We start from the raw sequence: 25,902 nt of genomic DNA, 5'->3' as shown, positions 1-25,902 counted from the left end.
GCAGAAGGAGAGCGGGACGTTCTGGGAGAGGTGTGTCTGTGGTGTTTCTATGGGGTAGAAACAACTCGACAGCAAAAGACAAGACCTTTTATTTGCCGTGTCACAGTGTCGCCTCTACATTTCAGTCAGTGATTGGTCTGGGCCCGTTATTGGGTAGAGCAACGAGAGAAGGCCACATCTCCCTCCATGCCCTGACCCCACAGGCTGGCAACCACCTGTCCTGGAGTAGAGCAGCCAAGTTTTTCAGCGTATTTCTCCTTCTCTGTTGTTGTTCGTGGGATCAAAAAAATCATTCATACAATGGCTTGCTGTGAGCTCACCCAAAGTCCAGCTTTTCTTCAAGTACGTGGACTCTTCAGACAAAACCAGTTGGAATAGGGGAGTTGGAGAGCAGAGAAGCACTCTCAGAATGACAAAGGTATACTCTGTTCTGCCTTACCACGTGTTAGGAACACTCTTTTCAACAAGAACACAATCAGAGAATGTTTTCCGGACAATACGCACCAGCTTGGGCTAAAAGACTATAGCAATTTAACAGAGATTTTGGAAGAACACAACCCCGTTATTATAGGAAAGCTGTGTGTTAATGCTGCTATGCAGACTCAGCCTTGTTGTTATTTAGGATTTATTATTTGCCTTTTTCAGTAAGCGTTCAATAATAATGATTTCAATATTTCTTCAGAGAAAAACATTAGGGGTGTTATCTTGCACAGATTACTTTCCTGCACATTGTCTTAGTCTGGAGGCAAGATTAACCACTACATGGCCCAAACAGTTGCTTTTTTTTAATGGTATTTATTCAACGCTTACTCGGGGTCAGACACTGCACTAAGCACTGGGATAGATACAAGATAATCAGGTTGGACATAGTCTGTGTCCCATATGGGGTTCACAACCTTAATTCCCAGACTGAGCCCCCTTTTTTCTCTCCTCCTCCCCATCCCCCCTGCCCTCCCTCCTTCCCCTTCCCACATCACCTGTATATATGTTTGTACAGATTTATTACTCTATTTATTTTACTTGTACATATTTACTATTCTATTTATATTGTTAATGATGTGCATCTAGCTTTATTTCTATTTATTCTGATTTGACACCTGTCCATATGTTTCGTTGTCTGTCTCCCCCTTCTAGACTGTGAGCCCGTTGTTGGGTAGGGACCGTCTCTATATGTTGCCAACTTGTACTTCCCAAGCACTTAGTACAGTGCTCTGCACACAGTAAGCACTCAATACATATGATTGAATGAATGATTGAATTTTACAGAAGCGATAACTGAGGCACAGAGAGGTTAAGTGACTTGCCCAAGGTCACAAAGCAGGTACACCACAGAGCTGGGATTAGAATCTAGGTCTTTCTGAATCCCAGGCCTGTGCTGTATCCTAAGAACTTTGAACCTCTGAAATTGGCCCAACTTGGAAATAGAGGTTCTTCTAGATAGTAGGGTGGGCCAAGAATGGCCCCTGGCCAATGCGCCCTGGTTGGGGTGCTTACTAGCTAAACAAAACTTCTCTTTGGCTCACAATCTCCCTAGCACACATGGATTTGTGCCTGGGCCAGGATTTTGCGTGTTTCCTACGCTGGTCCTTTGTGTCCAGTGCTAAGGGACTTTGAGAGACCCCTTGCGAAGTGCAACATCATTAGGTCAAGCTATGTATGATAGTAATAATTGTGGTATTTAAGTGCTTACGATGTGTCAGACACTATACTACGCGCTGGGGTGGATACAAGCAAATCAGGTTGGACATAGTCCCTGTCCCAGGTGGGGCTCACATTCTCAATCTCTGTTTTCCAAATGAGGTAACTGAGGCCCCAAGAAGTTAATAATAATAATAGTAATAATGGTATTTGTTAAGGGCTTACTATGTGCCAAGCACTGAGGTAGATACAAGATAAACAGTTGTCCTATGTGGCGTCACAGTCTTAATCCCCATTTTGCAGATGAGGTAACTGACGTCCAGAGAAGTGAAGTGACTTGCTGAGGGTCACACAGCAGACAAGTGGTGGAGCCGGGATTAGAACCCATCACTTTCTGACTCCCAAACCTGTGGTCTAGTCATTAGGCCATGCTGCACCTGTCTCCCCAGCTGTACTGATTGGCACCCTGCATAGGACCTCCCCTGACCCCAGACTGGCTCCCCTGTTCCTGAATCTCCCAGCTCAACAGGGACTAATGTGTGTCCCCAGCCAGTCCCACAATTTATTGACTAATCCCACGATAATTAATGCTACTGTCGGTGAAGACTAGCTAATGCTAAGTGATGGGGCCAGCGGTTGGAGTGATGGTGTTCCCTGGCAGCGCTTAGTACAGTGCTCTGCACACAGTAAGCGCTCAATAAATGCGCTTGAAGGAATGAATGGAGCCAGGGCTTTGTTAGGGCTGAAGCTGGAGGAGATCAACCCCCACTCAGAATTCTTCCCACTCAGTCCAGGTTTTGGGGTAGAGTAATCAATCGATCAGTTAAGTACTTACTGCACTTTTAGACTGTGAGCCCACTGTTGGGTAGGGACTGTCTCTGTATGTTGCCAACTTGTACTTCCCAAGCGCTTAGTACAGTGCTCTGCACACAGTAAGCGCTCAATAAATACGATTGATTGATTGCATGCAGAGCACTGTACTAAGTGCTGGGGAGAGTGTAATATAAACAGAGCTGGTAAACACTCCCTGCCCACATCAAGCTTACAGCCTACATGGGGAGATGATACTATAATTAAATAAATGATGAATATGTATCTAAGGGCTGTGGGGTTGAGGGCAGGTTGAATAAAGGGTGCAAATCCAAATGCAGGGGCAGTGTATAAGAGAGTGGGAATTAAGGAAATGAGGGTTTAGTTGGAGAAAGCCCCTCGGAGGAGATGTGCTTTTAAGTTGTTGGGGAGAGTGACTGTCTGTTGGATATGAAGTGGGAGGGAGTGCCGGACCAGAGGCAGGACATGGGCATGGGTAAGGTGAGATAGACGACATCGAAGTACAGTGAGTAGGTTAGCATTAGAGGAATGAGGTTTGCGGGCTGAGCCGTGGAAGGAGAGCAGCGAGGTAAGGTAGGTGAGGGCAAGGTGATTGTGTAATGAGCCAATGGTAGAGAGTTTCTGTTTGATTCGCAAGTGAGTGGGCAACCAAGTGGGTGGCCAACTGTTGGAGGTTCTTGAGGAGTAAAAAAACATGGACTGGATGGTTTTGTAATAATAATAGTAATAATAATGGCATTTATTAAGCGCTTACTATGTGCAAAGCACTGTTACAAGGTGATCAGATTGTCCCGCAGGGGGCTTACAGTCTTAATCCCCATTTTATAGATGAGGTAACTGAGGCACAGAAAAGTTAAGTGACTTACCCAAAGTCACACAGCTGACAATTGGCAGAGCCGGGATTTGAACCTGTGACCTCTGACTCCAAAGCCCGGGCTCTTTCCACTGAGGCACGCTGCTTCTCATGGTATTTGTTAAGCGCTTACTATGTACAAAGCACTGTTCTAAGCACTGGGAGGGGGATACAAGGCGATCAAGTTGCCCCACATGGAAATGATCTCTACAGCAGAGTGAAGTATGAACTGTAGTGGGAAGCAACAGGAGGCAGGGAGGCCAGCAAGAAGGCTGATTCATTCATTCATTCAATCAATCGTATTTATTGAGTGCTTACTATGTGCAGAGCACTGTACTAAGCGCTTGGGAAGTACAAGTTGGCAACATATAGAGACGGTCCCTACCCAACAACAGGCTCACGGTCTGGAAGGGGGAGACAGACAACAAAGCAAAACATGTGGACAGGTGTCAAGTCATCAGAACAAATAGAATTAAAGCTAAATGCACATCATTAACAAAATAAATAGAATAGTAAATACGTACAAGTAAAATAAATAGAGTAATAAATCTGTACAAACATATATACAGGTGCTGTGGGGAGGGGAAGGAGGTAGGGCGGGGGGGATGGGGAGGAGGAGAGGAAAAAGGAGGCTCAGTCTGGGAAGGCCTCCTGGAGGAGGTGAGCTCTCAGTTGGGCTTTGAAGGGAGGAAGAGAGCTAGCTTGGTGGATGTGTGGAGGGAGGGCATTCCAGGCCAGGGGGAGGACGTAGACATGGGCTGATACCTGCATGCATCAGCCCCTCTCCTCCCTCTGCCCATCCGCCAAGCTAGCTCTCTTCCTCCCTTCAAGGCCCTACTGAGAGCTCACCTCCTCCAGGAGGCCTTTCCAGACTGAGCCCCTTCCTTCCTCTCCCCCTTGTCCCCCTCTCCATCCCCCCCATCTTACCTCCTTACCTTCCCCACAGCACCTGTATATATGTATATAGGTTTGTACATATTTATTACTCTATTTATCTTGCTTGTACATATCTATTCTTTTTATTTTATTTTATTAGTATGTTTGGTTTTGTTCTCTGTCTCCCCCTTCTAGACTGTGAGCACGCTGTTGGGTAGGGACTGTCTCTATGTGTTGCCGACTTGTACTTCCCAAGTGCTTAGTACAGTGCTCTGCACACAATAAGCACTCAATAAATACGATTGATTGATTGAATGATGCATTCATTCATTCATTCATCCCTTCAGTCATAATTATTGAGCACTTATTGTGTGCAGAACACTGTAGAAGCTCTTGGGAAAATACAGTGTAACAATAAACGGACACATTCCCTGCCCATAAGGACTTTACAGTGTAGAGTAGGAAAAAGCCAATTTTTTGGAGGGAATCTCGGGATAACTGTGTTAAAAGCGAGGTGCTTCTGGGTAAGGAATAAGAACATAAGCACTGCCATTACTGGGATAGCCCAGTGGCCGATCAATCACTGCTATGTGTTGAGTGCTTATAACAGTTGGTCCAGTCCAGTATTGGATCATCATCATCATCATCAATCGTATTTATTGAGCGCTTACTGTGTGCAGAAGCATTGTACTAAGCGCTTGGGAAGTACAAGTTGGCAACATATAGAGACAGTCCCTACCCAACAGTGGGCTCACAGTCTAAAAATCTAAAATCTAGAAATCTAAAAATTGGATCTCCATCAGATGCAAGAGGATTTGGGAGGAAGTGTGTGATGGTTGGTTTTCTTGACCTGTCTCCTACCATTAAGGATAGACCACCTATTTGTTCTGACGACACCTGTCCACATGTTTTGTTTTGTTGTCTGTCTCCCCCTTCTAGACTGTGAGCCCGCTGTTCGGTAGGGACTGTCTCTATATGTTGCCAACTTGTGCTTCCCAAGCGCTTAGTACAGTGCTCTGCACACAGTAAGCGCTCAATAAATACGATTGATTGATCAATTGATTGGTATGTGTTGAGTGCTTATACCAGTTGGTCCAGTCCAGTATTGGATCTCCATCAGAGGCAGGAGGATTTGGGAGGAAGTGTGTGATGGTTGGTTTTCTTGACCTGTCTCCTACCATTAAGGATAGACCACCTATTTGTTCTGATGACACCTGTCCACATGTTTTGTTTTGCTGTCTGTCTCCCCCTTCTAGACTGTGAGCCCGCTGTTGGGTAGGGACCGTCTCTATATGTTGCCAACTTGTGCTTCCCAAGCACTTAGTACAGTGCTCTGCACACAGTAAGCGCTCAATAAATACAAATGAATGAATGAATGATAGAGCAAGGGCCTGGTTGTCAGAAGGTCATGGGTTCTAATCGCAGCTCTGCCATTTGTCTGCTATGAGACCTTGGGTGAGTCACTTAACCTCCCGGTGCCTCAGGTACCTCATCTGTAAAATGGGAATTAAGACTGTGAGCTCCATATGGGCCATGGACCTTGTCCAACCCAATTTGCTGATATCCAGTCCAGCGCCTAGTACAGCTCCTGGCACCTAGTAAGTGCTTAACAAATACCAGAGTTATTATTATTATTGTTATTAAAAGGGGGAGAATGAAGGTGGGATGAGAGCTGCTTCTCTCTCCCTGCCAGGCTGGGGGGCCAGTTGAGCCTGGGATCTCTGAGCTTAGTACAGTGCTCTGCACATAGTAAGCGCTCAATAAATATGATTGATGATGAGCTGTCTCTATATGTTGCTATCTTGTACTTCCCAAGCGCTTAGTACAGTGCTGTGCACACAGTAAGCGCTCAATAAATACGATTGAATGAATGAATGAATGAATGGATGAATGGCTCCTATGCACTGGCCCCAGCTACAAGTCAGAGCTGTAGGCCCAGAGGAGGGGGAGGGAGTTCCACTGCTCACTACCAACTCTGTTGTATTGTACTCTCCAAAGCGCTTAGTACAGTACTCTACCCAAAGGAAATGCTCAATGAATACCATTGATTGATTGAAGGTGGGGGTGGTTAGTGGGGAATGCTCGCTCCATCCCGCTGTACTTGGCAGGAGTGTTTGGAAGCCATCTTTTAGCCAGGGGCCCCAGTTAATTTCAACATCTGCCTCCCCCACTAAATAATAATAAATAATGATGGCATTTGTTAAGCGCTTACTATGTGCAAAGCACTGTTCTAAGTGCTGGGGGGGGGGAAGCAAGGTGATCAGGTTGCTCCTCTAATGCCAGTCTACTCACTGTATCTTAATAATAATGACATTTATTAAGCACTTACTATGTGCAAAGCACTGTTCTAAGCACTGGAGAGGTTACAAGGCGATCAGGTTGTCCCACGTGGGGCTCACAGTCTTAATCCCCATTTTACAGATGGCTCAAAGAAGTTAAGTGACTTGCCCAAGGTCACACAGCAGACATGTGGCGAAGCTGGGATTCGAACCCATGACCCCTGACTCCAAAGCCCGTGCTCTTTCCACTGAGCCATGCTGCTTCTCTATCACTAGATGGGTAAGCTCCTCGGGAGCAGGGATCGCATCTCTCAAATCTATTATCCTCTCCCAAGTACTTATAGTACAGTGCTCTGCTCACAGTAAAAACTCAATTCATGACATGGGTTGGTTGACTGAGAGGGTGAGCCCCTGAATTAATCTGGCCCCTGCATTAATTAGGAAGACCTAAAGGATGAATTCTCAAACTAAAAGGAAAATGCATCAATATCGGAGAGCGGCATTATGAGAACCCAGCATCTCTCAGTGAGAGCTGTCATATAAGCGATGATTCCCAGAAAAAAGATTATCAGTTGGCAGAATTGAAATAAAATAAGTGTCACTCTTTATCTGAGTGCGTGAAAGCACCAAGATTTTTGGGAAGGCATTTGAAGGGAAATTGATTCTTTGTTGTTGAGTGTGGCTTAGTAGATAGAGCACAGGCCTGAGAGTCAGAAGGTCATGGGTTCTAATCCTGGCTCTACCACGTGTCTGCTGTGTGACCTTGGGCAAGATACTTCACTTCTCTGGGTCTCAGTTACCGCATCTGTAAAATGGGGATTAAGAGTGTGAACCCTATGTGGGACAGGGACTGTGTCCAATCTAACAAACTTGTAACTGCCCCAGCACTTAGAAAAGTGCTTGGCACCAAGTAAGTGCTTAACAAGTACCATAATTATTCTTCTTGACTCTCAGCCTGTTGTTGGGTAGGGATTGTCTCTATTTGTTGCCAAATTGTACTTTCCAAGCGCTTAGTACAGTGCTCTGAATATAGTAAGTGCTCAATAAATATGACTGAATGAAAGTAGGGTCTAATTGAGAAAAAAGAGAAGAGTTGGGGTATTTCACAAGAGGTGTGGTGAAAAGATGGGGGTTTAATCATCAGTTTAACTGTGGTCACCTGTGCTCACTGTGCGTAGCTCCCAACAAGAAGGAAATGATACATGGCAACAAAAGACGGTCACTGCTTTCTTCTGTTAGTTTCCTTAAAAGAAACCCAAGTATTTACATGCTCCTTATGAAAATCTCCCACCTTGACATCTCCCTCCAGGAATCAAGGGATTTTGATTTTTCCCTGACCCAAAATGTCCTCCGTTGGTCAACACAATAACTTTTTCCTTGGTAGCGAATTGCTCTTTCTAATGAAATTTCAGACACTTTCATAACTTTTGGGGTGATTTATCCTTTTTAATTAGCCGAAGTGATTACAATATCTATTATGGGTTGCTTTGTAGATTCTCTGTAATGAAATTCACCCTAGAATAATAGATAAAACTGAACAACACAATAATGCTTATTATTAAAGGACAAAACATTCTGCCTCTTTGTTAGACTAACGTGACTTGGGATGGAGATAAACTTCTTTGTGTACAGAAAGGGGAAAAGGAAGGACGTGGATGGACTCAGTGGATCGAAGGAGATGAACTGCACCTGGTACGTGCATGTGCTGAATTTTAAATGCCTTCTCTCTTTTTTTTTTTTCCTTTATTCACACGGATACATTTAATATCACACAGGTTGCTACACATTATCTGAGCCTACTGTGGAGTAATTAAGCGTTGGTGTTGCACTTTACTTGTCTCTAAAGCAATAATCTCCTGCAGTGCTATTATTCTTCCTTGCCCTTTATGTAAAAGGCATTTTCTAAATGCAAGTAATCTGTGAGTTCACTGGCCAATCTTTGATACATCAGTTTGACTACTTTATTCAAGGGACCCATCAGAGCAGAATTATATCCCAACCAGACATTGCACCAACACCGATCCTGGTTAATCTCAGGCCGTATCTTGACCCACAGGTTATCTAAGTTCCCCGAGATATTCTTTGACCTGAATTATCTGGGCCTTTCAAATGGAAGGCACTTAAAGTATCAAAATAATTGTATTTCTGTGCTTCAATTATAAAACAATGCTTCCTAGGCTCATCCATGTTCAGTGTTCTGCTACTACTACTACTAATAATAATAATGGTATTTGTGAGGCACTTAATAACTTGCCAAGCACTGTTCTAAGCACTGGTGCAGATACGAGACAGTCAGGTTGGACACAGTCCCTGTTTTAATCCCCATTTCACAGATGAGGTAACTGAAGCACAGAGAAGTTAAGTGAGTTGCCCAAGGCCACACAGCAGGAATTAGAACTCAGGTCATTCTGATGCCCAGGGCCGTACTCTAACCACTAGCCCATGCTGCTGCCCTACAACCACTTGGAGGAAATAGATAATCTACACCAGGTTTTAGATGAAATGTGTAATTAAGGCCTGAATGTGCATTGCATCCATAAAACAAGGAGACAGAGTTTCAGCACTCCAAAATGTTTTCCCCATTTTTTCCATCAGATTTCTCTTTTTCCCTGAACCCATATTTAATCTTGTTTATCAAGAGGGGAATCTATGGGGATTTCCTTAAACTTTGTTGCAACTCTGGTAAAATGTGCTTTCCTCCTGAAAGAAACTTAATCTCCTCTCTAAAGGAAAAAAACAAATGATGATAGCAACTCTGCTTGAAATAAGGCACTCTGCAAGAAAGAACTCAGGGCCATAGGGAAGGCTTCAGTAGATTCAACAGGATCTTGCTTCTGTGACTGAGTAGTATCTCCCCCAACGCTTAGAACAGTGCTTGGCATATAGTAAGTGCTTAACAAATACCATCATTATAAGTAGTATAAGAACTAAGGCTACGTGAGTCCCACCTTGCTCTGTCCCCTGGAAGATTTCTTCCATGTAATTCTCCAATTGCATTCCCTACAGTTTGAGGATGTTTCTTAAGCCATTGCTGACCAGGTTGAGACCTCTAAATATTATGAGAATAATAATAGTAATAATGGCAGGTTGAGACCTCTAAATATTATGAGAATAATAATAATGGCATTTATTAAGTGCTTACTATGTGCAAAGCACTGTTCTAAGTGCTGGGGAGGTTACGAGGTGATCAGGTTGTCCCATGGGGGGCTCACAGTCTTAATCCCCATTTTCCAGATGAGGTCACTGAGGCACAGAGAAGTGAAGTGACTTGCCCAAAGTCACACAGCTAGCAATTGTGGGAGCCTCTTCCACTTCTCTTCGTGGCTTCTCTTCACACCATTCATTCATTCATTCAATCATATTTATTGAGCGCTTACTGTGTACAGAGCACTGTGCTAAGCGCTTGGGAAGTATAACTTAGCAACATATAGAGAGGGTCCCTACCCAACAACAGGCTCACAGTCTAGAAGGGGGAGACAAACAACAGAACAAAACAAGTAGACAGGCATCAATAGCATCAAAATAGATAAATAGAATTATAGCTACATGCACATCATTAATTAAATAAATAGAATAATAAATATGTACAAATATACACAAGTGCCGTGGGGCAGGGAAGGGGTAGAGCAGAGAGAGGGAGTAGGGGTGATGGGGAGGGGAGGAGGAGCAGAGGAGAAGGGGGGCTCAGCCTAGGAAGGCCTCCTGGAGAAGGTGAGCCTCTCAGTAGGGCTTTGAAGGGAGGAAGAGAGCTAGTTTGGAGGATGTGTGGAGGGAGGGCATTCCAGGCCAGGGGAAGGACGTGGGCTGGAGGTCGACGGCGGGACAGGCGAGAACGAGGTACAGTGAGGAGGCTAGTGGCAGAGGAGTGGAAGATGTAGGCTGGGCTGTAGAAGGAGAGAAGGGAGATGAGGTAGGAGGGGGAGAGGTGATGGGAGAGCTTTGAAGCCGAGAGTGAGGAGTTTTTGCTTGATTCGAAGGTTGATAGGCAACCACTGGAGATTTTTGAGGAGAGGAGTGACATGCCCGGGGCGTTTCTAAAGAAAGATAATCTGGGCAGCAGAGTGAAGTATAGACTGAAGTGGGGAGAGACAGGAGGATGGGAGATCAGAAAGGAGGCTGATGCAGCAATTCAGTCGGGATAGAATGAGAGATTGAACCAACAAGGTAACGGTTTGGATGGAGAGGAAAGGGTGGATCTTTTGAACCACTTCTTCACACCACCATTCATGGAATTAGAACCCATGACCTCCAGGCCCATGGTCTGTCCACTAAGCCCTGCGGCTTCTCTTCACACAGCATCTTCACCACTATACTTCACACCACTAGGAAACATTAATTCAAAACCCGAACAACAGGCAATATTTATCCCCCAAATTTTGATCTGCAATGCAGAGGAATCATGGTGTGAGGAAGAAAGACCTCCATTAAGACAGTCATGCAGTGGGTTTTAGGCATTGTCTGTCAGAGTTATAATTATATATTGTGTTTGCTTTTCAGGAAATGAGAGTAGGCGATGTCATGTGCAAGCAAGTCTTTAAGAAGGTCCAGTGAACTTCTTCGGCCAAGATGCTCGTCCTCTGCAGGAGAACAGAACAGAAATCATGGATGTCTCCAAGCTTCTCCTCATTTTAGTGTGCAGGTGTTTTCTTGAGATTGTAACACTTCTGTTTTATCTGTAGTCAGGACTCGTCCCTTGCTTTCACAGATTTCCCTTGCTGAAAACATGAAGGATCTCTTCTTTCTGAACATTATTGTCATTAGAAAGTTTAAAGAAAAATGTTTAAAACTACTGTTTATGGGTTTTTCTTCAACTGTACTAAGTGGTCCACATCGTCAGTCAATCAATCAATCATTCATCCTTAGTTGGGGAAAAGGTCCGTAAAATAATTGAACCAGCCTAAGGCTTAGAGACAGTGGACCAATGAGGCATCTCAAGACAGAATTAATAGAATTATTTGTCTAGGGTTGCTACATTTCAAATGTTCCCAAGGTCGAATTGGAGAAAGAGAACTTTCTATACAGCTCTTTGGATCTCGGGGCATTTGTTACACAGTGATGGAGTGAAAAATAAAGTAATCTCACACACTTTGGAAGTTGTCACCTTTAACAAAAGCCTCATGTTTTCTGAGGAACAAACAAAACCAAATTTTCCACTCAACACATAGCCCGGAGAGAATATGAATTGAATTCCATTTTTGTGGTAGTAGTAGACTGTATTAATATTTTGTCATGAAAACATTTAGTAATCAACCAATCATATTTACTGAGTACTTACCATGTGTAGAACACTATGCTAAGGACTTGGGGTAGTACAATATAAAAAAAAAATTGATAAACATGTTTCCTGACCAGTAATCCAACAATTTAGCCAAAATACAGTTGAAGTAAGATAATTCTGATTTCAAGCAGCCTTAGTGATAAATGGGAAATCATAAACTTGAATTTCTTACCTTTAATGACTTGATTACACAAGGGACAAATGAATTTTTAATGCCATTTTCAGGCGCTGTCACTTTCTTCAGTAAGTGGTCAGTGAGAAATCCATCTAACATTATGGACACCACCGTGTCCAAACTATATTAACAAATCAGATAATGTGATAGCCAAAATTGTAAAATGCTGCCTACTTCTCCCAAGTAGCGTGTTTTGATGCCACCTCTGGGTCTAAAATCCTGAAAATGGGAGACACATACAGCACAGTGACTGTTCAGTTTTATGCTTTAGAGAACCAGTGTCACCTAGTAGTTAGAGCACAGATCTGGGAGCCAGAAGGACCTGGGTTCTAATTTTGGCTCTTCCACTTGTCTACTGTGTGACCTTGGTCAACTGATTTAACTGCTCTGTACCCCAGTCACCTCATCTGTAAAATGGAGCCCCACGTGGGATATGGACTGTGTCCAATCTGATTATTTTATATCTGTCCCAATACTCAGTACAGGTTTGGGTACATGGTGATGGCTTAGCAAATACCATTAAAAAAGGATGACGTGATACCAAAAGAGGAAGGAAACAGGGAAACAAGGTTAGGGAAGGCTGGAAAAGAAAAAAAAAATAAAAGGAAAAGGGAAAGCTGCAGGAAGAAAATAACAGAGAAGAGCCATTGGAGGGGGTGGGAAGTAGGAGGAGAGAAAATAGACCTTAGCAATGGAGAAGATGGGGAAAATCAAGGAAGAAGAAACATGAGTTGAATATCCAACAAAGGAAAGGTATGAGATCAGTAGAAAAATAGAAATAGATCAATACTGGGAGAAGAGACAGGATAAAAAAGCTGGAGGGGAACAAAAATAAGAAGGCCAAGAGAAAGACCTAGAATTAATTAGTGATTTATATTTAATACTTGATAAATGATCATTATGTTTTTTGCTAAGTGCTGACTATGTCAAGCACAGTCCTAAGTGCTGGGTTAGATGCAAGCTATTGAGATTGGATAATAATAATTGTGATATTTGTGGAATACTTATTATGTGCCAGTCACTGTATTAAGCACTAAGGGGGATACCAGCAAATAGGGTTGACCCAGTCCCTGTCCCACGTGGGGCTCGCATTCTCAATCCCCATTTTACAGATGAGATACCTGAGGCCCAGAGAAGTAAAGTGACTTGCCCAAGGTCACACAGCAGACAAGTGGCAGAGCTGGGATTAGAACCCATGAGCTTGTTCCACATTGGCCTCATAGCCTAAGGAGAAGGGAGAACATGCATTGAATCCCCATTTTTACAGATGAGGAGACTGAGGCACAGAGAAGTTGCGACTTGTGCTAGGTTATCCAATAGGCAAGTAGTGGTGCCGGAGTTAGAACCCAGGTCCTCTGACTCCCAAGTCCCTGCTCTTTCCACTAGATCACACTGCTTCTCTCTTCATTGAATTCCTAATGTGCAGAGTACTGCAGTAGCATTTGGGAGCCCACAGTTGAGTTAATAAAAATAATAATAATAATAATAACAATTATGGTATTTAAGTGCTTACTGTGAGCCAGACACTATACTAAGCACTGGGATAGATGCAAGGTAAATGGGTTGAACAGTCCATGTCCCACATGGGGCTCCCAATCTCCATCCCCATTTTACAGATGATGTAACTGAGGCCCAGGGAACTGAAGTGACTTGCCCAAAGTCACACAGCAGACAAGCGGCAGAGCCGGAATTAGAACCCAGGTCCTGCTGATTCCCAGGCTCATGCTCTATCCACTGAGCAACACCTCTTCTCCATAGACATTCATTCAATTATGCATTCAATCATATTTTTTGTATGCAGAGCACTGTATTAAGAGCTTGGGAAAGTACAAGATTCATACATTCATTCATTCAATCATATTTATTGAGCGCTTACTGTGTGCAGAGCATTGTATTAAGCGCTTGGGAAGTACAAGTTGGCAACATATAGAGATGGTCCCTACCTAACAGCGGGCTCACAGTCTAGAAGGGGGAGACAGACAACAAAACAAAACATGTTAACAAAATAAAATAAATAGAATAAATATGTACAAGTAAAATAGGGTAATAAATACATACAAATATATATACATGTATACAGGTGTTGTGGGGCGAGGAAGGAGGTAAACATACACATTCCCTGCCCACAACGCGCTTACAGTTTAGAGGGGTGAGCAATCACTGTCCTCGAAGAGCTGCAAATAAACGTGGGAGAAACAGGTCCAGAAGGATTTACAAGTGGGAGGAAGGAACATTGACATCATAGCATGCGCAGATAAACGCAACCCGAAGAGCTAAAAGAAGCTGTCAATACATGAGGGTTGAAGTGTTGTCGAAGGACAGACAACTTTGCACAAACATACATTTGTAACTAGAGTAACTTTAATACCACACTGAACATGATCCCTTAAGGATCTTACAGTCTGTCATGGGAAATGGCCACTAAAATAAATTGTAAGTATGGAAAAGAAATAGTAAATATATGTACATATGTGCAACAGGGTCTGGGTAAAGGAGAAAAGTGAGAAACAGTAGTAGTAATAGTATTTATTAAGCAGGGGCAGTGGGCCAAAATTCACAGGTGGGAATTAGGCACAGTTCTCGTCCCTCCTGGGGCTCACAGTCTTAGAGCACCCAAATACGTGAGTGACATGGAAGTTCCGAAGTGGCTGTAGAGGGAGAAACAGGGCGAGGATAATTATAATAACAATAATAACTCTAGCATTGGTTAAACGCCTCCTGTGTGCCAGGCACTTACTAAGCGCCGTGTTGGATGCAAGCAAACTGAGTTGGAAACGATTCCTGCCACATATGGTGCTCACAGTCTCAATCACCATTTTACATTTGAGGTAACTGTGGCCCAGAGAGGTGAAATGATTTGCCCAAGGTCACATAGCAGACCCGTGGCAGAGCCGGGATTGGAACCCATGATCTTCTTGATTTTCAGGCCCATATGCTAGCCACTGCACCATGCTGCTGATGAGAGATTAATCAAGAAAGGCCTCCTGGACTCCTGGACAAAATGTGGTTTCAGAGGGGCTTTACACCTGCCTAATTGTTTTGTTCTGTTGTCTGTCTCCTCCTTCTATACTGTAAGCCCGTTGTTGAGTAGGGACCATCTCTATATGTTGCCTATTTGTACTTCCCAAGCGCTTAATATAGTGCTCTGCAGACGGTAAGCGCTCAATAAATACAATTGAATGAATGAATGAATGAATGGGGAGAATAGCGGCAAGTCTAGGGGTTGCAGGAGACCGAGTGCTGTGAGCCCTGGGGAAAGCGGCTTCCCAAGCGCTTAATACAGTGCTCTGCACGCAGTAAGCGCTCAATAAATACGATTGATGATTAGGATTGGTGATGCTGGGAAAGAGAGGCCTGAGCCTCCCGAGTGAGGAGCTAGGAATGCAGGATGGGTCAAGGGAGAGATTTAGAGGTGGTAGGAAGCAAGGCTTGGAGAAGCAGGGGACCTGGGGAGAGACGAAAGTGATGAGGAAGAAGGAAAATCATGAGGTAGAGAGGGAGAAGGAGAGAGAGCACCTGGGTGAAGAATGGTTCTACAGCTGAAAAAAATAGTATCCAAATGGTTCAGAACATATGGGTTAATCTCAAGCTTTAACTTCCTGAACTGCACGGTAAAGGATCCTGGAAAATGTCCTACTTTTGTACATTTCATCCCACGTAATTGTCTTTTAAACATCAATTTGTCAAGTTCCCCATTCAACCCAACTGTGAGGCTAAGGACTGTGAAAACTTCATAGGAGGACTTGAAAAAAGTTATGTGTTACTTATTTCTTCATTCCAATTCAGTTCCCTTTTCTACCCTTCATCACTTCTGGGTATTTTGTGTTTACTTTTCTTCTGACTTCCTCACTTTTGTGTTTGTGTTCCTTGTTTGTGATTATATTTTTCTTCCCCTTTCTCTCTCTCTTTCTCTCTCTCTCTGTTTCCCACATAAAGCATTCACAACACACTAACACACACACAGACATAGCTCTCACCAGCCCTCCTTCCAGAGTGGGATTGTGCCAGGTAGTAGTAATAGTATTTATTAGGAGCAGAGCACTGTACTAAGCACTGGAAAAAATTAGACCAGATCCCTGTCCCTTGGGAGCTCACCATCTTAAAAAGCTGGGCAAGGATGGTTGGGGTTGCTGAGGTGTCCAGATTTCCAAGCAAACTGTGCTCTGGATGGTTAGTTTTGGGGTACAAACTGCCATGGACTGCCCAAAAAACAAACTTCTGGAGCAAATTAAGTCAAAGTAGTCTTTGGAAGGCCAAATTGCTCGACTTGGATTAGCATATTCTGGACACATAATCAGGAGGACTAATTCTCTGGAGAAGACACTAATGCTAAGCAAAGTCCAGGGAAAGCGTGGAAGAGGCAGACCAGCAGCCAGATGGATAGAGACCATAGCAACGATAATGAAAGAACTGTTAGAAAGGTTACGGATTATGCCAGAAGACAAGATGCTCTGGAGAAAATATATCCACAGAGGCGCTATGAATCGAATACGACTTGATAACAATAATAGCTTAGGAGTATCTTGGAGCTTCTGCTCTTGTGGGGTGTCCTTACTTAAATAGGTGGATGATGGGAGCTTGGGGCTTGGGTTCCCACGTGAAATAGTACAGTGTTCTGCACACAGTAAGTGCTCAATAAATACGATTGAATTAATGAATGAATGAAATGGGCCCACTCCATTTGGAAATCTTGAGACCTTTCTCTCAATTTTCCCTCTAGGCCAGTCCTTAAGCCCCATTTGGTATCCACCTTGGTGTGGACCCAGGGCCCTGTGTGCTGAACCCCAGCTCCTTACCTTCATGCACTTTCTTTCCTGCACTAATCCCTTGATTGTTCGCGGTGACTATTTCTGACTCCCTCTGCCCCATGCATTACTGTCCCGGCAATCTAGCTCTTCTGCCCCACCTAGGAATCCCTCAACCTCAGCCCGGCTTTCCTCCTCAGTTCTGTGTGAATATCCTCACTAGTGATAACAGCAACATTTACTGGGCCTATAGTATGAAAGTAATAATAGTATTTGCTAAGCACTTACTATATGCCAGGCACTGTACTAAGCACTGGGGTGGATACAAACAAATCAGGTTGGAAACAGTCCCTGCCTCATGTGGCGGTTCACATTCTCAACTTCCATTTTATAGATGAGGTAACTGAGGCCTAGAGAAGTGAAATGACTTGCCCAAGGTCACACAGCAGACAAGTGGCAGAGGTGGGATTAAGGGTCTCTACCTTCCAGACGGTTACGAACTAAAGGGGCAGAGTTGAAGTGTGGAAAGAAGAGAACAACTTGTACTTCCCAAGTGCTTAGTACAGTGCTCTGCACACAGTAGGCCCTCAATAAATACGATTGACTGACTGACTGACTGACTGAATGATTGAATGAATGAATGAATAAATGAATGAAGGAAACATGCCTGGGAAGTGAAGGGACTCTAGGTAAAACCGACCTCAATTCCTTCATTCATTCAATCATATTTATTGAGCGCTTACTGTGTGCAGAGCAGTGTACTGTTTGGGAAGTACAAGTCAGCAAAATATAGGGATGGTCCCTACCCAACAATGGGCTCACAGTCTAGAAGGGGAAGACAGACAACAAAACAAAATAAAAAGTTGGATGAGAGAGAGGAATCAAAGATAATGCCAAGACTATGGGCTTGAGGAGTTGTGACAACCCAAAAGTAGCAGTGGGTGAGGGGGTGACAGGTGAGACTCTTGTCAAAATCATCAGAACAAATAGAATTAAAGCTATATGCACATCATTAACAAAATAAATAGAATAGTAAATATGTACAAGTAAAATAGAGTAATAAATCTGTACAAATATATACAAGCGCTGTGGGGAGGGGAAGGAGGTAGAGCGGGGGGATGGGGAGGAGGAGAGGAAAAAGGGGGCTCAGTCTGGGAAGGCCTCTTGGAGGAGGTGACCTCTCAATCGGTAATGTTTATTGAGCATTTACTGGGTGCAGAGGACTGTTCTGAGCTCTTGAGAGAGTACAATAGAGTTAATGGATATGATCCCTACCCCACAAGGGCTTTTCACTCTAGTGCCAATAATAGCATTTCATTCGATCAGTCAATCAGTAGTATTTGCTGAGCACTTACTAGGTTGCACAGCACTGTGCTAAGAGATTGGGAGAGTTCAATACAATCAATATGCTAGCCACATTCCCTGCCCACAATTAGCTTACAGTTTAGAGGGGAAGACAGACATTAATATAAATAAATAATTTATGGATATGTACCTTACTGTGGCCTCTCTGACAGCATGACAGGACATTACCGTGGGGCTGAGGGTGAGGTGAATGCCAAATCAAACAATCAATTAATTGTATGTATTATTATTAGTAATAATAATAATAATGGTATTTGTTAAGCACTTACTATGTGCCAAGCACTGTTCTAAGTCCTGGGATAGATACAGGGTAATCAAGTTGTCCCATGTGGGCTCACAGCCTTAATCCCCATTTTACAGATGAGGTAACTGAGGCACAGAGAAGTGAAGTGATTTGCCCAAAGTCACACAGCTGACAAGTGGCGGAGTCAGGATTAGTAGCCACGATCCCCAACTCCCAAGCCCATGATCGTATAATAATAATAATGATAATGGCATTTATTAAGTGCTTACTATGTGCAAAGCACTGTTCTAAGTGCTGGGGAGGTTACATGGTGATCAGGATGTCCCACAGGGGGCTTGCATTCTTAATCCCTATTTTCTAGATGAGGTAACTGAGGCACAGAGAAGTGAAGTGACTTGCCCAAAGTCACACGGCTGACAAGTGGCGGAGCCAGGATTAGAACCCATGATCCCCAACTCCCAAGCCTGTGCTCTTTCCACTAAACCACACTGCGTCTCATACAAGAAGCACTCATACTATTTACTGAATGCTTACTGTGTGCGGAGCATTGTAGACATGTAGATTGCATAACCAAAAGCCACAGATAATGATGGTATTTGTTAAGTGCTTACTATGTGCAAAGCACTGTTCTAAGCCCTGGGGGGATACAAGGTGATCAGGTTGTCCCATGTGGGGCTCACAGTCTTAATCCCCATTTTACAGATGAGGTAACTGAGGCACAGAGAAGTAATAATAATAATGATGGCATTTATTAAGCACTTACTATGTGCAAAGCACTGTTCTAAGTGCTGGGGAGGTTACAAGTTGATCAGGCTGTCCCATGTGGGGCTCACACTCCTTACCCCATTTTACAAATGAGGTAATTGAGGCCCAGAGAAGTTGTGACTTGCCCAAAGTCACACAGCTGACAATTGGCAAAACCAGGATTTGAACCCATGAACTCTGACTCCAAAGCCCCTGCTCTTTCCAGTGAGCCACTGTGCTTCTCTTTGACTTGCCCAAAGTCACACAGCTGACAGTTGGAGGAGCTGGGATTTGAACCCATGACCTCTGACTCCAAAGCCTGTGCTCTTTCCACTGAGCCATGCTGCTTCTCACAGATCCAAGTGCTATTTACAGGTAAATGCCAAGTAGAGAGTGAGAGAAATCTGGACATCAAGACAAGTCTCCTTTGTGAGTGTCTGTGCATTCCCTCCCTTTCCAGTGAGCCACTGTGCTTCTCTTTGACTTGCCCCAAGTCACACAGCTGACAGTTGGAGGAGCTGGGATTTGAACCCATGACCTCTGACTCCAAAGCCTGTGCTCTTTCCACTGAGCCTCGCTGCTTCTCACAGATCCAAGTGCTATTTATAGGTAAATGCCAAGTAGAGGGTGAGAGAAATCTGGACATCAAGACAAGTCTCCTTTGTGAGTGTCTGTGCGTTCCCTCCCTTTCCAGTGAGCCATTGTGCTTCTCTTTGACTTGCCCAAAGTCACACAGCTGACAGTTGGAGGAGCCGGAATTTGAACCCATGACCTCTGACTCCAAAGCCCGTGCTCTTTCCACTGAGCCACGCTGCTTCTCCCAGATCCAAGTGCTATTTACAGGTAAATGCCAAGTAGAGAGTGAGAGAAATCTGGACATCAAGACAAGTCTCCTTTGTGAGTGTCTGTGCGTTCCCTCCCTTTCCAGTGAGCCACTGTGCTTCTCTTTGACTTGCCCAAAGTCACACAGCTGACAGTTGGAGGAGCCGGGATTTGAACCCATGACCTCTGACTCCAAAGCCCGGGCTCTTTCCACTGAGCCACGCTGCTTCTCCCAGATCCAAGTGCTATTTACAGGTAAATGCCAAGTAGAGAGTGAGAGAAATCTGGACATCAAGACAAGTCTCCTTTGTGAGTGTCTGTGCGTTCCCTCTCTTTCCAGTGAGCCATTGTGCTTCTCTTCGACTTGCCCAAAGTCACACAGCTGACAGTTGGAGGAGCCGGGATTTGAACCCATGACCTCTGACTCCAAAGCCCGGGCTCTTTCCACTGAACCACACTGCTTCTCACAGATCCAAGTGCTAATTTACAGGTAAATGCCAAGTAGAGAGTGAGGGAAAACTGGACATCAATACAAGTCTCCTTTGTGAGTGTCTGTGCATTCCCTCCCTTTCCAGTGAGCCACTGTGCTTCTCTTTGACTTGCCCAAAGTCACACAGCTGACAGTTGGAGGAGCTGGGATTTGAACCCATGACCTCTGACTCCAAAGCCCGGGCTCTTTCCACTGAACCACACTGCTTCTCACAGATCCAAGTGCTATTTACAGGTAAATGCCAAGTAGAGAGTGAGAGAAATCTGGACATTAAGACAAGTCTCCTTTGTGAGTGTCTTGTGCATTCCCTCCCTTTCCAGTGAGCCACTGTGCTTCTCTTTGACTTGCCCAAAGTCACACAGCTGACAGTTGGAGGAGCCGGGATTTGAACCCATGACCTCTGACTCCAAAGCCCGGGCTCTTTCCACTGAGCCACGCTGCTTCTCCCAGATCCAAGTGCTATTTACAGGTAAATGCCAAGTAGAGAGTGAGAGAAATCTGGACATCAAGACAAGTCTCCTTTGTGATTGTCTGTGTGTTCCCTCTCTTTCCTGCCCTTTCTCTTTCCTCCTGCGTGAATCTAGCCCATTGGCCTCTTCCTGGAAGGCCCACCCTCAAAGAGGAAGTTCCCTTTCTGACCTCAAGACAAGCTGATCACATTCACAGAACTGGAATTGTTTTGGCAAGTATTCTCTGTGTATTTCTCGGCATACAGAGAAAAGGAGAAAAGAAAACAGTTGGGGAGTAGACAGCTGAAAGGAAAAAGTGAGAGCCGTCTCAAAAAACCTGCAACAGGGTAAGGCCATTTCTAAACCTTAATAATAAATGTCCCTGATGCGGGTTTAAAAACTAGATGCAGCTTGTTGTAGTGAAAAGAGCACAGGACTGCAAGTCAGAGCACCTGTGTTCTAATCCTGGCTCTACCGCTTGGAGAAGTCACTTAACTTCTTTGTGCCTCAGTTACCTCAACTGTAAAATGGGGATTATTTTCAGCCCCATGTGTGTTAGGGACTAAATCCAAAATATACTCCAGTGCTTCGTACAATGTCTGACACATAGTAAGCGCAGTGCTTAACAAATACTATTTAAAAAAAAAAGATGAAGGAAGTGGGGTAGGAGCCTTCTAGACTGTGAGCCCACTGTTGGGTAGAGACCGTCTTTATATGTTGCCAACTTGTACTTCCCAAGTGCTTAGTACAGTGCTCTGCACACAGTAAGCGCTCAATAAATACGATTGATGATGATGATATGTTGCCAACTTGTACTTCCCAAGCACTTAGTACAGTGCTCTGCACACAGTAAGCGCTCAATAAATACAATTGATTGTTTGATTAATTTGTTGACCTGCATCACCTAAAGAAGTCCCAAAAGGGTTAAAGTCTTGGCAATGACTCGATTATTTTCCAAGAAGGCATTGGCTCCTGGTGTGGAGGTAAACTGCGTCCCTTATACTCTGCCACTGGGATAGACCAATTACGGGACATCCAGTGAGCAATTAGATTTAATACGGCAGCCTGAGAAGGAAGAACATGAACAGGCAGAAATGCGTAGGAAGCTACCTGACTCCTAGGTGTGTGTGAATACCTATATTAGAATATGAGTTCTAGAAATATCGAGAGGGCATTAGTTTTACACTAACTGATCCCTGTGAAATCTTGAAGGTTATTCAAATAGATTGTCTCCCCTTTTTGTGATTCTCATTTCAACTTCTTCCTTCAATCTCACCACTTCTCCTTTTTATTCATTTCTCCTCCAACTTTATTATCTTCATGTTTGAGTTCCCCTTCCAAATACCTTTCTTCCTATGTTCCTTATACGTAGAGATATGCAGATTAATATGTGAATACAAGGTATTGCAGTTATCTAATTTTATACAGATGGTCCAGTTTTCAACTGGCCTGTACCCTTTTTAAGTACTTACTATGTGCCAGGCACTGTATTAAGCACTGGGGTAGATACAAACTAATCAGATTGGAAACAGTCCATGTCCCAGATGGGCTCACAGTCTTAATCCCCATTTTACAGATGAGATAATTGAATCACATTCATTCATTCATTCTTTCAATCGTATTTATTGAGCGCTTACTGTATGCAGAGCACTGTACTAAGTGCTTGGGAAGTACAAGTTGGCAATATATATATATATATACATATATATATATGTTGGCAACATATCACAGAGAAGTGAAGTGACTTGGCCAAGGTACACAGCACACAGGTGGTTCAGATATGACACGGGGCTCTTATGTCTGGTATTTTATTTTTTTATTTTAATGTAAGTATCCTGACCCTGACTCAGCTTCTGTCACTAAGTACCATTGCTTGTGGAACATAATAATGATGGCATTTATTAAGTGCTTACTATGTGCAAAGCACTGTTCTAAGCGCTGGGGAGGTTACAAGGTGATCAGGTTGTGCCAAGGCAGGCTCACAGTCTTAAACCCCATTTTACAGATGAGGGAACTGAGGCCCAGAGAAGTTAAGTGACTCACCCAAAGTCACACAGCTGACAATTATCAGAGCTGGGATTTGAACCCATCACCTCTAACTCCAAAGCCCGGGCTTTTTCCACTGAGCCACGCTGCTTCTAATGTTGTAGGGTGGTTTTGATCTGATTGACAAAAGAGTGCATGTGCTGTTATTATGTCATGTTGTGTGTTTGGTGTAACACGTGACATCACGGGAAGCAGTGTGGCCTGGTGGAAAGAGCCCAGGCTTGGGAGTCAGAGGTCCTGGGTTCTAATCCCCGCTCCGCCATTTATCAGCTGTGTGACTTTGGGCAGGTCACTTCACTTCTCTGTACCTCAGTTATCTCAACTGTAAAATGGGGATTAAGACTAGGAGCCCCACCTGGGACAACCTGATTATCTTGTATCTACCCCAGTGCTTAGAACGGTGCTTGGCATTTAGAAAGCATTTGGCAAATGGCATCATTATTATTACTCTATGCATCTGTCTGCTATCCGAGCAGGCTGTCAGTGACTGCGACAATAGAGAGACATGTCTGTAGGCACAAGAAAAAAATTATTCCTTGGACCTGTGCCCCACAGTCCGCTTCCATCTCCTCTTGCTTTTCCTCATCTCCATCAGCTGACCTCTGGAACCCTTCCTCCATTATTCCAACCCCTTCTCCCTGGCCTTAGTATTATCCCCTTCCGACCTCTACCTAACCAGATCTTTGGGCCCCATACTTTGCCTTCCTTGGCCTTCCCCAAGCTGGGCTTCTTGCCTCTCATTCATATACTCCTAGCAGAAAAGTATTTTTTAAATTCATCCATCAGCCTGAATGATCTGTAAAACAGCAATAGAGAACATCAAGCAAACATAAAATCAAAGGGCTGGAAGCCACTTCTAGTCACCTTGTCTGTCAGCCGGTCTGCAATTAAACGAATCTGGAATGTAATTTACCTTTTCCTCAAAATCTCTAGAGAAGGAGATTCTACAGTCTCCGCTAGGTATGAACTTCACCAGCTCAATCACATCGCAAATGAATCAATTATTTCCTGAAAATCTGGGGCTATTATATTGCTCCACTAAATTAAACAACCACACTTTTCCATGAATTAGTAGCCTTTTGCATTTATTTGCTAATAAAGTTTGCAATGTTGAATGTAAGATGTACTGTATCCCCAAATTCATTTCAAAAAGAACTCTGATATTAAAACCCAACCAGTTTTATCCCTAGTGTTACATATTAATGAAACAGATATAGCTCTCTGCATTCTCAAAGATGATGCTATCCATGCAGAAGATGGTTGAAAAGATGGATGTTTAACAAACATGCTTTTCTACATTGTGTCCATGCCCCGTTCATGTTGGGTACATCGTGTCCGTTACTGCTTCTTCTACTAGGCACTCTCAAACATCAAACATTCCGGCACCAAGGTCAAGGAAATAAATGGCATAACAACAGTCAGTTCTTGTACTAAAGCTTATGAGGGTTTATACATTTGCTGCATAAAATCCACAGAATGAATTGTTTCCTTTCATATCATTAATCCATGGCTGATATAAATCCAGGGGTATTCAGGTGATGTTGTTTTATTGTCCCTCTTGGTTGGAGACCTAAAGCACAACGATCTCTGGAAGCTCTCCAAATGCCACCCAAGGGATCAGCAGAAGATGGATGAATAAATCGCTTATCTCCCAGGCTAGTGCTCCTTTCATCTGTTGTTGCAGCAGTTCCTTGTCACTGCTCCACAAGTGTCCTTTATATATTAACTGCCGTATGCTCTTGAATAGGATAATTTCACTTTAACTTCATTGTAGATTATTCTGCTGAGACATGGAAATCGATGCTTGGAGCCAACTCCGGTGTCCCACTATCAGACAGGGTCAAAGACGTAGAGGGAGTTCTGTAATGGATTCTTCTGGATCTGGTGACTGAAGCTGAGTTGCTGTATCATCCTTTCAGATGACCTTTGACAGTGCTTTTCCATGGAATTCTGTTCAGTGAATATTCTCCTTTGAGCACTTTGAGCACTTACTCACTCTCGCCTGGGGATACTAGCCCCAGTCCCAAAATACTTCTGTAAATGCCCTTATACTCTACTAAGCAGCGTGGCATAGTGGAAAGAGCCCGGTCTTGGGAGTCAGAGAACATGGGTTCTAATCCTGCCTCCGCCACTTGTCTGCTGTGTGACCTTGGACAAGTCACTTAACTTCTCTGTGCCTCAGTTACCTTATCTGTAAAATGGGGATTAAATGGGTGAGCCCCACGTGGACAACCTGATTACCCTGTATCTACCCCAGCACTTAGAACAGTGCTTGGCACATAGTAAGCATTTAACAATTACTATTATCATTATTATTATTATTATTATTATTATTATTATTATTATTTCCCTGCTCCCTAATCTTCTGTAACATCTCCTCCCCCGGTAGACTATAAGTTTCCTGTGGGCAGGGATCATGTCTACCAACTCAGTTGTATTGTACTTTCCCAAGTGCTTAATGTCTGCACACAGACATTAAGACATTAAGACATTAAGAGGAAGACATGTCTTCCTCTGCATACAGGAAGTGCTCAATGACTTCCATTGATCAGCTGATTGATTGTATGGCAGTAGATCTGGTATTTTTTTATGATATTTGTTAAGTTCTTACTCTGTGTCAAATACTGTTTTAAGAGCTGGGGTAAGTACAAGTTAATTAAGTTGGACACGGTGCCTGTCCCTTAAGGGGCTCACCATCTAAATGGGAGCGAGAACAGGTATTTAATCCCCACTTTCCTGTTGAGACACCTGAGATACAGAGAAGTTAAATGACTTGCCTAAGGTCATACAACAAGCAATTGGCAGAGCTAAGATTTGAACCCAGGTCCTCTGGATTACAGGCCTGCCTTCTTTCCACTAGACCACATTGCTTCCTCTAATAGAGAAAATGCAGTCTCTTCCTCAAGTTGCTTATCTTCTAGTAAAGACCAGATGAAACAAGGAGAAATCTAATAAAGTTAAACATCTAGCCTGCAACCTTGTCATGGGAAGGAACTTGTTTGTTAATTTTGATGTATTGTACTCTCCCAAGAGCTTAGTACAGTGCTCTGCACTTAGTAAGCGCTCA

At 43.7% G+C, this 25,902-nt stretch overlaps 2 protein-coding genes across 4 annotated transcripts in view; both read left to right on the top strand.

Annotated features, from left to right (window-relative positions):
• Nucleotides 1-11,565, top strand: part of RBP1 (retinol binding protein 1) — a 70,142-nt gene extending 58,577 nt beyond the window's left edge. The window contains exons 3-4 of the mRNA XM_038746076.1: nt 8,068-8,169; nt 10,975-11,565. Of these exons, the coding sequence (XP_038602004.1) occupies nt 8,068-8,169; nt 10,975-11,028 (156 nt within the window). The 3' untranslated portion in view covers nt 11,029-11,565. The remainder of the gene's footprint in view (nt 1-8,067; nt 8,170-10,974) is intronic.
• Nucleotides 11,566-21,010: 9,445 nt separating this feature from the next.
• RBP2 (retinol binding protein 2) overlaps nt 21,011-25,902 on the top strand; it is a 104,625-nt gene continuing 99,733 nt past the window's right edge. For 2 of the 3 annotated variants that reach the window (XM_038748280.1, XM_038748272.1), the window contains exon 1: nt 21,020-21,136. The gene's annotated coding sequence lies outside the window, so the exon portion shown is untranslated. Of the gene's footprint in view, nt 21,137-25,902 lie in introns of all 3 variants that reach the window. The other variant, XM_038748298.1, reaches the window with a different exon arrangement.

The sequence above is a fragment of the Tachyglossus aculeatus genome, chromosome 1 (assembly GCF_015852505.1).
Source record: "Tachyglossus aculeatus isolate mTacAcu1 chromosome 1, mTacAcu1.pri, whole genome shotgun sequence".
Lineage (NCBI taxonomy): Eukaryota > Metazoa > Chordata > Mammalia > Monotremata > Tachyglossidae > Tachyglossus > Tachyglossus aculeatus.
This window is presented reverse-complemented; position numbering and strand designations above follow the sequence as displayed.